This window comes from Mytilus californianus, unplaced genomic scaffold (assembly GCF_021869535.1).
Source record: "Mytilus californianus isolate M0D057914Y unplaced genomic scaffold, xbMytCali1.0.p SCAF_8, whole genome shotgun sequence".
NCBI lineage: Eukaryota > Metazoa > Mollusca > Bivalvia > Mytilida > Mytilidae > Mytilus > Mytilus californianus.
The window spans coordinates 44,829,734-44,843,838 of NW_026262734.1; the positions used below are offsets into that span (position 1 = coordinate 44,829,734).

Genomic DNA, 14,105 nt, shown 5'->3' on the forward strand with positions numbered 1-14,105 from the left:
ACACAAAGGAAATGTGAAAGAAAGTAAAGGTGGTTGATCATAACGTTTAGAAGTATTCACAGAACAAACAGTAGATACAACATAATGTAATGCATATTGTACATAACAACGAATAGCAATGACATATCATATAATTGATTGACCAAACAAACAATTAATTTGACATGACACAGAGATGCACTGTCAGGATATAAAAGAACTTACACATAACATAAAGAGATGACAGGACGTAAAGACAAAGCGTCAAAACACATTAAATATTTACACTATAAGACATTTACGGCGTTCCATAGAAAACGATAAAAAATGCAATATTTCTTTTTTTTATAAGTATTCTTATACTGGTCTCGTGTTTGAGAATTTGTTACATTTTGTATTCCTCAGGATGATATTAAATGTAGACATACAAGTGAAGAAATTTAAGTTTTCAATTTTGTTAGAATATTAAACAACGGCATTCAAATTCTGGTCCCTAAAGATAAATATTGTTACACAAATGGAGTGCTCTATACGTGTACAGTTGCTTATATTTCTTTTGTTTTTGTTAATATTCTTGTATTGTCCTGATAATTGAATACTTTAAATACCTCAGGATTGATTATAAGACATAAAGGTGAAAAGTGACAAATCCCAATATTTTCAATTTCATTAGAATATAATACAACCACATGAAAATTCTATTTTGTTTACCCTAACAATGAACAGTTGTACACCGTTTTAGAGCTCTATAGGACTACGCTCAATAATATTTATATCGATAACAGTACAAATTTTATTTTGTTAGAATTTTATAAAAAATCTTTAGAATTACGTTATTTTAGTCCAGAAGAAATTCAGGTTGAAATTGTAAAATGTGTTGTCACATACAAAAAAAGTGCAAATAATTCTGTGTTTATTTGTGTTCCTAAGGATGAATAGTTGTACACCAATTTAGAGCTCTATAGGTCTACAGTCACTAATATTTGTATCGATTACAAAAGAAAGGGACATTTTTTTTTCTATAAATAATCTTGTACTGGCCTGATAATTGAAAACTTTGTATGCCTCAGGATGAATTGTTAGATATCAAAGTGAACACATTTAGTTTAAAATAGCAAAATGTTGCCGCAATAAAAAAAAAACCCCAATGTTTCCCTCATTTGCTCTAATATTCTGCATTAACATTAAATTTCTGTTAATTTTTCTGTTTTTTAACCAGTCTTGAAACATTGTGAAACAGTGAACTATGTACATGATGTATTGAATATTGTTGGTACAAGTTTTGCCGTATTTACTTATCCAATAATTTCTGATAATATTTTGTTTTGGCGATAGTTTCTTTAACTATCATTTGCAATAAATGAATAAGCCAGAAAAAATTTCACAAATAATTAACGGAAATAGTAAACGCGTGCACGTACAGGTACACGTAAAGATGTAAAATATGTAATAAACGCCCATTTACTATCTAACTAAACAAACACAGAGTAAACACGCGTTTACTCGAGTAGACTTAAGAAATTTCCACTCTGACCGCATTAACGCTATTGTACTAAACTCACCTTGCCTGGTAACGCAAAAATTTGAGTTAACAAATGAAATATTTATACGCGGCGTTAACTTGCGGTCAATTTATGTTATGTTTAGTCTGCACTTAACTTATGATAAAAGGGACTAGATTGACCTACCAAGGTTAAGGCGGATCCAATTATTTTCATCCTCTCAACCTGTGAATTGAACTCATTATTACGCGTTTTTTTTTTCCATATCGACTTAATGTTCAAAAACAACATCTCAATTAAAAATATAACTATGCACGTTATTAAAAGTCCATATCGTGAAAATGGTTCTTGCACAAAGCATTTTAGAACACGCAATACTGATTTTGCGTAGCCCTATAACACAATGTATTCCAATGCTAGTGATAAACTTAATTGAGTTAAATCAATTTTCATATTTTCGTACAAAATAAAACACAAATATAACTATTTGCAATCAAATAAATATGCACCGTAGTTATTTATCTTTAAATAGGTTGGATTGTTCATCCTGTTAGCCCTAATACACTTACTTGTGATGCCAGTATTGATGATCAACATAACAGCTCCTCCTCTTAAATGGTAAGTACTAAATGCATCACAGTTACCAAAATATTTAAATAGAACTCCATAAATGAAAACATTTTTATGATGACATATTTTAAGGTCCCGTTTTGTCTATACGCTTTGTCCATTGTTTGTTTTTATCACTTCCTCAATGTTTTATTAGAATTTGGATAATTAAATATTTTAGCTCTGAGCATCATTAAAGTGACATCAATTGCCGAAATGCAAATCTGCTACAGTAATGTTAATGCTATTATATAACGAAACATATGAAATAAATGTACAGTGATTATAACAATTAGCTGTTTTATTTTGTTTCGATTTAACCTAACCCGGTTAAGGTGACGGCCAAGCACAATACATGTTTACCCCATATACTACATGCATGCTGCAAAATGCAAGTGGTTGCAAGTGGGTTTTTTTTACAAAATAAAAACAAAGTATCACATAGATCACTTTTTTTGTTATAGGTTCTACCAGAAATACAATCTCCCTTTTATGAAAGCCTTCATTCAGATGGTAAGAAATGTTTACATCCGTTTAAGATAGACATGCTACACTATTGAATAAAAGTTTTGTGTAAATTACAGCAAGATACCGAATAGATTTAACAAATGTAAAATAAGAAGATGAAATAGTATTACAACTAAACATTATACAATATATATAAAATTTACATATAAGATTTCTAACAGCAGTATTTGCATACCTTTTTTAATGTTAAAAGTTCAAAAGTAACTGTAATGATTACAATGATAACAGCTTACCTTGATTAATATGGAATGGGCAGTTTGCCTCATTTTTATTATTAATATGAACATTATAATATCAGTGAATATCTTATTTATTCATTAAGGATCAAATTAAATGTACATCTATATCACATTATGGATCATATCATTTTTAGTTTTCGTAAAATATATTCTGTTCATATTTCAGCTTGGATATTTGGCTTTTTTGCTTGTATATGCATACACGTTGCTGTTCAGATTTCCAACAATTGAATACTTTTATTACACAAACTACGCAATATATGGATGGATGGTTAGTTTGGGGCTCAATGAAATTAAGCAGGTATCAAACAATAGTTGTATTGTTTTTTCATCCTATTTATATGGGGGAGGGAGTATGCTTTTATTTGATATTTACATCTACGTATTTTTGAACTAAATAAAGGCAACAGTAGTATACCGCTGTTCGAAACTCATAAATCGATAGAGATAAAAACAAACCTGGGTTACAAACTAAAACTGAGCGAAACGCATCAAATATAAGAGGAGAACAACGACACAACAAAAACACAACATTAAAAATGTAACACACACAGAAACGAACTATAATATAACAATGGCCATTTTCCTAACTTGGTACAGGACATTTTAAGAAAAAAATGGTGGGTTGAACCTAGTTTCGTGGCATGCCAAACCTCCCACTTTAATAGCAACGTCAAACACAACACCAAAACGACAACATCACATGACAGGACCACAATACAAATAAATGGGAGAACATATAGGACAAAGAAACACACGAATAATAGCTAACAAAAGGTACTAGGCTTAAAATTTAATACGCTAGACGTGCGTCTCGTCCACACAAGACCATCCAGTGACGCTCAGATGAAAAAAAGCTTGAAAGCCAAAACAAGTACAAAGCCGAAGAGCACCGAGGACCAAAACTTCCAAAAAAGTTGCGCCTAACACGGCCAGGGTTTTCTGCCTGGGACAAGAACATCCTTATTATTTAGAATAATTTATAATTTTGCAAACAGTAAATTTTATAAAATAACTATATAATAGATATACATGATAAAACCGAAGTGGGGACTAACTACAGAATAAAAACGGATACATTACATAAAACAACTCAATCCAACATATAAAAATATACAGCCGAGTTAGCCAAAACATCAACGCATAAAGTGACGTCACATTTGAATTTGTAAAAATATTTCCCAAAAAGTCACATTTGGTTCTCTGTGTTTAAAGGAATAGTCAAAATGGCTGATTCATTTTAATGTACCTAGCAGGTGTGTGTTGTCTTATGGCAATTGATCATATACCAACTAATCTGAAAAATAACAGATATGTTTTTATTTTGATTATTTATCCTTATAAAAATGTATTGGTGTAATTTGGCCGTTATAAAGCATAGTTTTGCATCGATGTTGTTTGTTATAATAAAAATTTTGAACAGCAGCGTAAACATCGAAAAATATCAAATAAAGAAAGGGTAGACATATTTCATTCTGGCAATTCTTTTCTTAAAAGGTTTAAATATTAGCATGATTTTTGTGTTAAACTATCTTAGTTGATTTTGTATAGACAGAAAATACTCAAGTATAAAACAACTTTCTCGAATCTCAAATGATAGCTTATATCTTATAGAGCAATTCATCATTTGTTTTATTTGTTCGATGTTCTACTTGTTTAGCTCACCTGGATCGAAAGTCCATCTAAGCTGTTCTCATCACTTGGCGTTTGCGTCCGTCGTCGTCGTCATGTCTTTATATTTTGAACTCCTTCTAGAGACCCACTGAATGGAATGAAACTAAACATAGCCATGATGGCATAAATGTTCATTATGAGGTTATGACCAAGTGTTAATACTTTAATTTGTAAGTGATATATCAACCAAGATAACCACCAGCAGGGGACTTCGTTTAACATAGGACCCTATGGAAAAAACACACACATGTCTTCTGTTTTAGAGAACCACTGAATGGAATGAAACTAAACATAAAACTGAATAATACTTATGAGATATTGACCAAGTGTTGTTACTTTGAAACCGACTCATCATCCAAGATGGCAGCCAGAAAGGAACTTAGTTTAACATAGGACCCTATGGGAAATACATAAAAATATCCTTAGAGAACCACTTAATGGAATGAAATTAAACATTGCATGAATGTTCCTTGTGATGTGCTGACCAATTTAGTAACTTTATAGGCGGTGGGGGGTTTCGTTTTACTTACATTGTAGGATCATATGGACAATACATACAAATGTCTTATTTTAGAGAAACTCAATATGGAATGACAAGATGGCTGCGAGTGAAAAACTTAGTTTAAAAAAGAATCCTATTTGAAATACATACAAAAGTCTTCTTTTGGAGAACCAGTGGATGGATTGAAATCAAACATGGTATGCATGTTCCTTATACTGTGAAGACCAAGTATTGTTACTTTGTAGCAAATCCATTGAATGATATGGCTGCCAACGGGGACTAAGTTTAACAAAGGACCTAATGGGAAGGATGTACCAATGTCGTATTCTAGATAACCGCTTAATAGATTGAAACCAAACATGATATGAATGTTTCTTTTGGGGTGCTGACGATGTGTTGTTACTTTGAAGCTGATTTGTCATCCAAGATGGCTGCAAGCAGTGGGAGTAAGTGAAACATACAACTGTTTCTGTCTAGAGAACCACTGAATAGAATGCAACCATGAAATGGATGTTTCTTATGAGGTGCTGACCAAGTGTTGTTATTTGTAGCCGTACAATCATCCAAGATAGCTGCCAGCAGGGGACTTCGTTTCTTATAAGACCTTTTGGGAAATACATACAAATGCTTCTTTTAGCGGAACACTGAATAGAATGAAATCAAACATGGCATATATGTTCCTTGTGGAGTGCTGAAGACCTTAATACATGTGTCTTTATAAATTGACATATACTGTAAACTGCAAAAATATCACGAAAAGAAGATCTGCACATACGTCAACATGAGCAAAATTATCAAATGACATCTTGTTGAAATCATTGTCCTTAAAAAGTAATTTTCTACAATTTCAATGAATTTATTGGTAATGTTTGTGAACTTTACAAAAGTATTCTGCTTTTGATTAAATTAAATATAAAACCAAATTTAGCCTTAATCATTATAAGGGTATCTGTTATGATTTTAATCTATCTTTACGTGATTTCAAAAACCAACGTTCAATCAGGTGATCGACACATGATCATTGTACCCTCTAGTTTCTGATTCAGTATAAGCAACAAGCTATTTTGATCATATAACTGAATGTGTACATAATTATTGTGTTGCTGATATACACATTGCCTATATTGAAACGTAGATCAAAGTGTTAGAAATATTGTTTTTTATTTTTGTTAAAATAAATATTTTAAAGGACTTGGTTCACAATATCATAATGTTGACCCTTAAAATCTAAAAATGTTTGACCCGTTTTTTGACATTTTGAAAGGTATTCCACTTCTTATAAAATTGATTTTTATTTTATTCATCTATCTTATTTTAACACTTTTTTTTTCTTTAAAGGCATTTGTTTCAGCTAGAAGAAAAACATTTAAAAGATATATATGTAATGTATGGAATCTTCTAGATTGGGCAGTGATGTTTGTGTACGCAACAGGAATCAGTTTAATATTCATAGAACCAAACTCGTCCAAATTATTAGTGGTCTTAACATTCACTTTACTCAGCATTCGTATATTAAACATGTTTAGTATATCTGAATATCTTGGACCAAAACTTGTTATAATTCAAAAAATGGTAAGAAATATTCAAATCATTGACGGAAGAAGCAATTTTGCATTACCCAACTAACACTAGCAAGTCTAACAACATTATGCCAAATCGAAACAAAAAGAAAGAAATGATCACTATTCAGTAATAGTTCATGGCAGCCGTAGATTTGTTTTCCTTAACCATCGGGTTTGCATTTATATTCGATTACTTTATCCCGTGCGAAAGAGATCATTTTGCCAACCGTGATAGCCATGAACACACCGTACTGTTTTGATTGTTTCGTTTTACCCTCCATATTACAATATTAATAATATTACATTATTCAATAATAAATTGGAAAACTAACATTTGTCATCTAAAAATGTTCTTGTGAACTGATTTCATTACCTTCGGAGCGTAGAAGAAGCCACAAAACACACAGTGTTTATATTTGACACAGAAAGCATACATATGACGTCACCTTGTTATGTAACTAAAGACGATAACATGAAATATTACACGTGGCCCATGTAAAACTTGGGTTTCACTGTCACAAATTGAGTTTACATTGTCGTATAAATGATGAGGGCGTTACACAGACCAGCAAATAGTGTGTGCTAATGAGTTTGCACTAAAAGTAGATATACTGTGATTATACTGGTAAACGATATAAAGACGTCATATTAGAATAAATGTTTTTGTATATGAAACAAAATTAAAAAAATACTCAGAGCAACCACCTACGAAAGGTGCCTTACACATACAATTTGGACTTTTTAAGAGTCGGGTAATACAATCAGCTCAAACAGAGCATTACTTCATTATTTTAACAATCATATCACTAAAGTAAACTGCTTTTTTCAAAGAACTATTTGTCAACGCTGGTATCACCAGTTGTAACCTCCTCTGTTCTGACTTGATATATCATGAAAGTGTTTTTTTCTCTCTCTTAGTTCACTGTTTATAAAATAATGTAGTATACAAATCAACAGGTTTTCTTCCCTATGTAAAGATTACCAAAACCGTATTTGGCACAATTTTTCAAATTTTCGGTAGTTAATTGTCATGGAAACGTTTTGATTTGAGCGCAACTGATAGGTCTTCTGCAGACTAAGCACGCACTGGCGTACCAAATTATCAGCCTGGTATATGTGATGAGGTTTTAATGACAGTTATGTACCCGTACGTTGAGTTAGTTACACGATTGTCTAAGGCACTCAACACAGTAAGGCTTGAATACAGTACATGTAGTTACATAACATTTTCGTAGGCGACAAAACACATCTGAGCTAAATTCAACGCAATAAAAGATATTTGTTTATAGAGCTTACATACTGGTAGGCCGAAGTTTCCAATTGAATATTCAAATTTATAAGCTGAAGACAACCTTACAAAAACATGGCAAAAATAGGACATAAAGTAATCGTTTTATCTTAACGTGCCTCAATTTGATCACTTGAATAATGCAACCACAAAGGAAAAATTATATAACTATGAACAAGTGTTGTCGCTAGAAAAAAAAAGATAGATACATATTACTCATAATTACTAAATTTTACATTTACTTCCTAATGCACTTAGATATATATAATAAATGTAATTCTTGAAACTGTCAAGTAATAACCAGTAATTGCTAATTCTCACATGATTTTTACACGTATTGACTAACTGTTAACACATTGTTGTAATAATAATAAAAAGTTATCATTACAAAATACACCTTGATCGTAAACTGTCTTAAACATATTTGATGAAATTGGCAGATGAATAGAAAATATAATCGAGTCTTAAAGTCAAAGGAGAAGCTAAAAAGTATAATCAGAAGGTTAAGCATTTTGTTTGAAAATAACACAACAATAATTACATTAATCCAACCTCTGAAGTAGAAGACTTATTTCTTGAGATCTTGATACCCTAAGCTCAAAGTGACTCAATAAAAAATCACTATCCGTATGAGTTGCATAGCTTCCAATATGAACGCAAATGCAACAAATTTTCTGTATATAATCATACAGTTTCAACATTACAATTCTGTTGCGACATTTGTATTTGTTCAGAATGATTTAACGGCTCAAACTTGAAGTAACCAAATTGTGCTCTCTGCTTATGTCAGGAATAACGTAACTTTTCCCATTCCTACTATTGATAGAGGACGTGGAGATCCAAGGATTTTTTTCTTTTTAGTTTTGGAACATGAACAGACAAATGACCAATTTAAGCTCTTCTCAAAAGATGGAATTTTAAATAGATATGTCTCTAGGAATTTGTTCACGTTCTCAGCAATCGTTGTATGTGCAAGTTCGAACATACCCAGGTCGAGTTAAATGAAATGAAAGCAGCCTGTCTACAGTCAGTCAGAGAAGGGCATGGATTTGAAAAGTGTGGATGCAAAACAGGTTGTCGTTTGTTTTCTCGTTTGATTTGTTTTACATTTGTGATTTCATGGCCTTTTATAGCTGACTACGTGGTATGAGCTTTGCTCATTATTGAAGGCCGTACGTTGACATATAGCTGTTAAATTCTGTGTCATTAGGTCTCTTGTAAAGAGTGGTATCATTGGCAATCATACCACATCTTCTTTTATGTGTAAGAAAGGCATGCATATGTGTCAAGTCTAACGTTTTGTGTAACTCAAAAATGTGATGTCATAAGTAATTTGCAATCATTGTGTAAATAACGGCAACAGTAGTATACCCCTGTTCAAAAGTAATAATTCGATAAAGCAAAAAAAAAGAATTTTGGTAACAAACTAAGACCTTGGAAAACACATCAAATATAACATGTATAAGAGTAAAACAACGGAACAACAGAGACAATGATCTACAACAAAAGCAAACGCCAACATACATAAAATGATTATAGACAACAACATGAACAATAGGCATTCATTCTATGTTAATTGATGACATGATGTGTGTTTATTGGAGAACTGAACAATTTCGTTGCATGGATTTATGTTATGGTCTTGCATGTTGGAAATGATTTTTATTGAGTTTAAAAAAATTTAAAACAGACATTTTCAGTTTAAATACACAATCTTGAGGATTTTTGATTCCTTAACCATACAGCAAGTTAGTTAATAGCTGTAAATATGAAAGAAAAAAAATCAGTGATTGCCTGTAATCACTGAAACAATCTCATTTATACATGTAATTACTAAATTGTTTAGTAATTACAGGTATTTACTTAATTGTTTAGTAATTACAGGCATTTACTTAATTGTTTAGTAATTACAGGTATTTACTTAATTGTTTAGTAATTACAGGTATTTACTTAAAATTGTTTAGTAATCATGTGTAATTCCTAATTTACTGTAACCTATTTATATATATGTATATATCAATATATAATCAGGTTTGTTGTTTTACGACAGAGAAGAATACGTTTTTACTTGCTTTAAAATTATATTATTCAGATATAAGTATAGTCAGTGCAAACAATATACACAAAGAAAGAAAGAAACAAATAACTAAGTAATAACTGTATATCATACAAAATAGTTTCAGTGTGAATGTTATTCAATTTAATTGATTTTTTTATTATTTTTTTTCAGTTCAAGGACACGTTTGTCTTTCTGATAATCTTAACAGTTATCATGACAAGCTACAATGTCTCATATCATTCCTTGCGTTACCTTAAAACTGACCTTTCCTGGACAGAGATAGAGAAAGTAATGCAGAATGGTTTTTGGATGCTTTTTCAAGAATTAAACCTAGAAGAGGAACCACGTGGGTTTAAGAGATAACTGTATTGTATTTGAAGCTTTGCGGACGTCCATCGGTAGTTTTACTGTCGCAAATTTAGTTTACCTGGCGACGCGTAGTAAAGCAAAGCTTCAAATACAATATAGTTGTCTCTTTTCTAATGCAAAACAAATTCATAATCAAATTTCAATCATTATTTCAGTGTAAAATTTTTGTTAAAGAAAATTCCGCGAAAAGATGTTATCTTCCATGGTTCTAAACTAGTGACGTCATAAGCATGCTTTTGGTGTCAAACGTAAACACCGGGCGTTTTCTGACTTCTTGGCCGCTTCAGAATGTAATAAAATTTTATGAAGAGATTTTTAGGTGCAACATGTGAGTTTTTTTGCTTATTATTGTAGACATTACATGTCAATACATTCCGCAATTCAAAATGTCGACTTCCTAAGTTACAGACAAGAAGATAGAGAACTTTACGCTTACTGTCATACAATCAGAACCATTGATACAAAATAATTGCATTAGAAATACTAATAGACGTCTTAGCTTATCTTTAAAGTTTTTGGTCATCATTCAAACTTCGTTTTCAACCGTCGCAGCTATTAATCTTTTCAAGAATGCAAACTTATAATTAATATAAAGTTGAAATAGTACGTCGACTCGGATCTTTTTTATAGCTGTTTTTTTTATTAAATTTACAAATGCTGTTTATGCACCATGATGTTTTTGTCTAATGAAGATATACATATTCACTCGAAATTTAGATCATGTGACAATATCTTCAAAGCTATTATAACAATTTTTTGCACCAGATCCGCATTTCGACAATCAATGTCTCTTCAGTGATGCGCAAGGCCGAAATATTTGAAAATCCAAAGCTTATTAAAAAGATGAAGAGCTATAATTTCAAACATTTTGTAACCTCAAATTTGTATAACTTGAAATCTGTATTTTCATGCCAGTACCGAAATACTGGCTACTGGGATTGTGATACCCTCTGGGACTATCAGTTCACCAACAGAGGCATCGACCCAGTGGTAGTAATAACATAAACGGTACAAATTCTCTGCACCAGATGCGCATTTCGACAATCAATGTCTCTTCAGTGATGCTCGAGGCTGAAATATTTGAAAATCCAAAGCTTATTAAAAGGATGGAGAGCTATAAACCAAAAAGGACAAAGTACAACCAAAGCCGGGCAAGGAACTAGAGCTTTGCATGAGGGAGATACATTCCTTAGTTTTAAATAATTTCAAACATTTTGTAACAGTAAATTTTTTTAACACAAAATCCGTATTTTCATGCCAGTACCGAAATACGGGCTACCGGGATGGTGATAACCTCGGGGACTATCAGTCCAGCATCAGAGGCATCGACCCAGTAGGAGTAATAACATATTAAACGGTACCAATTTGTCTGCACCAGATGGACATTTTGACAATCAATGTATCTTCAGTGATGCTCGAGCCAAAAAATATTTGAAAATCCAAAGCTTATTATAAGGATGAAGAGCTATAAACCAAAAAGGACAAAAAAGTACAACCAAAGCCGGCAAAGGAACTAGAGCTTTCCACGAGGGAGATACATTCCTTAATTTTAATAATTATCAAACATTTTGTAACAGCAATTTTTATAACACAAAATCCGTATTTTCATGCAAGTACCGAAGTACTGCCTACTGGGATGGTGATACCCTCGGGGACTACCAGTCTACCAGGAGAGGCATCGACCCAGTGGTAGTAATCACATAACGGTACCATTTTGTTTGCACTAGATTCGCAATTCGACAATCAATGTCTCTTCAGTGATGCTCGAGGCCAAAATATTTAAAAATCCAAAGTTTATTAAAAGGATGAAGAGCTATAAACAAAAAAGGACTAAAAAGTACAGCCAAAGCCGGGCAAGGAATCAGAGCTTTGCACGAGGGAGATACATTCCTAAATTTAAAATAATTTCAAACAGTTTGTAGCAGCAAATTTTATAACCCAAAATCCGTATAGGCATCGACCCACTGGTAGTTATAACATAAACGGTATTTTATCTGCACCAGATGCGCATTACGACAATCAATGTCTCTTCAGGCTCGAGGCTCGAGGCTAAAATATTTTAAAATCTATAGCTTATTAAAAGGATGAAAAGCTATATCTTTGTTTTAACAACGTAAAAACGTTATTATACAATGTTAAGGCTGTCAAATTTTTTAGCTCACCTCGTCCTAAGTGCCAAATGAGCTTTTCTTATCACTTGGCGTCCGTCGTCTGTCGTTGTCCGTCGATAATTTTTCCAAAAATCTGTTTCTCTGAACTACTAAGCCAATCATCATTTGGGTATTTTGTTTTAAAATGTGTCCGATGACCCGCCCGCAAAACAAGATGGCCGGAAATTTTGCAGTTTTTTGGTTAATATCTTCAATATTAATATGGACAGATATAAACTGTAAACAGCAATAATGTACAACATTATTAGATCTAGAAAAAAGGCAACATGACCAAAAAAAGTCAAATTACGCAATAACGAGTTATTGCCCTTTATAGTGAATGTTTTACATTTTTTTTTGGTTAATTTTAGTTATTTTTTATAAAAATCATCTCCTCTGAAACTACTGAAACAAATTTAACAAAACTTGACCACAGTCATGACCGATGACCCTGCCTACCAACCAACAAGACCGAAATGGCTAAAAATATAACACTGTGGTAAAATGCAAGTTTTGTCTATTATTTTTTTAATCGTTATGAATAGAGAAATCTGAAACAATGAGCTCTACCAATTGTCCATATACTTCAAACTGTTTGACAAATTCTTATAGGAGTCTTTGCCCATAAATGACAAATTTCACCATGTTTTTGAAACTTTTGCCTATTGTCATGAAAACTATGATATTTTGAGGAAACATTTTTTTCACGTTATGATTTAAGTTATAATAGGTAAGTAAAGAATCACAAAATGATCAGCAAGGCAAGATCTATTAATGTCAAATTTTGCCAATATGGTTAGTGACTGTCACTCTTCATATGAGTGATTGCCATTTAATGGCGATTGTTTTTACCCTCTTTTGTGTTTTGAGGAAAAACTAAAGAAGATAGAGAAAAACTAAATAGACTAAAATATCAGTAATTCAAAATCAACATAATAGAGATTTTTGTCATGAAGAATATTCTCGTCTTTAATGTTGTACAGTGTCCTTTGGTTGATATGCACATATACCAATGTATGCGACACATGCTCTATAGAGCCTCTAGTTTAATTCAATGTACATGTACAAATACGTAAAGTCAAACAAAGAAGTGCAATTTAGTGAACATTAAGCTTATTAGAAAATGTGAATCATGGTCAATAGGGTATGTTGTTGAAGCTTTGCATGCATCACTCGTCGTGGAACTGTTACTTCGTTAGTAATTTCCTACAATAACAAACATTACCTGATGTTTTTATCTGCAAGTGACAAACCAATTCGTCTTCTCAGCTCTAATACAGATTAAAGATAGACTAAACATGTTTAGAAAATGTAGAAGTTACAACGTTGTAAGATTTAAGTCAACCTTTAAACATGCATCCGAAACTTTCAAAAAGACGTACAAGGGTACATATCATGTAATGTTTTAAATCATTTCCTCGAAAGAGAAATATGGACAAAAGTTGTTAAGTTTTAGAACCAACCTGTTGTCTTACCTATTCAAGCAATATTAAATGATTCACCAGACACTCATACTGTAAACATACATTGTTTTTTTTAAAGTGTTATAGCAATCCCTGCAACACACCGATTGTGTTTACAATCAATAAAGTAATAACTAAATATTTAGTGTAATACAGTTATTAACACTTTTGGTCCTTTATT

At 32.0% G+C, this 14,105-nt stretch overlaps 1 protein-coding gene across 13 annotated transcripts in view; it reads left to right on the forward strand.

Annotated features, from left to right (window-relative positions):
- LOC127712112 (uncharacterized) overlaps window positions 1-14,105 on the forward strand; it is a 468,529-nt gene that overhangs the window by 267,255 nt on the left and 187,169 nt on the right. Inside the window, exons 24-27 of one of the 13 annotated variants that reach the window (XM_052218365.1) lie at window positions 2,014-2,099; window positions 2,555-2,603; window positions 3,024-3,158; window positions 6,372-6,605. The exons of 9 other annotated variants lie outside the window; for them this stretch is intronic. In XM_052218365.1, the coding sequence (XP_052074325.1) occupies window positions 2,014-2,099; window positions 2,555-2,603; window positions 3,024-3,158; window positions 6,372-6,605 (504 nt within the window). Of the gene's footprint in view, window positions 1-2,013; window positions 2,100-2,554; window positions 2,604-3,023; window positions 3,159-6,371; window positions 6,606-10,113; window positions 10,347-14,105 lie in introns of those variants that run through there. 3 more of the 13 variants (XM_052218364.1, XM_052218369.1, XM_052218374.1) reach the window with 3 other exon arrangements.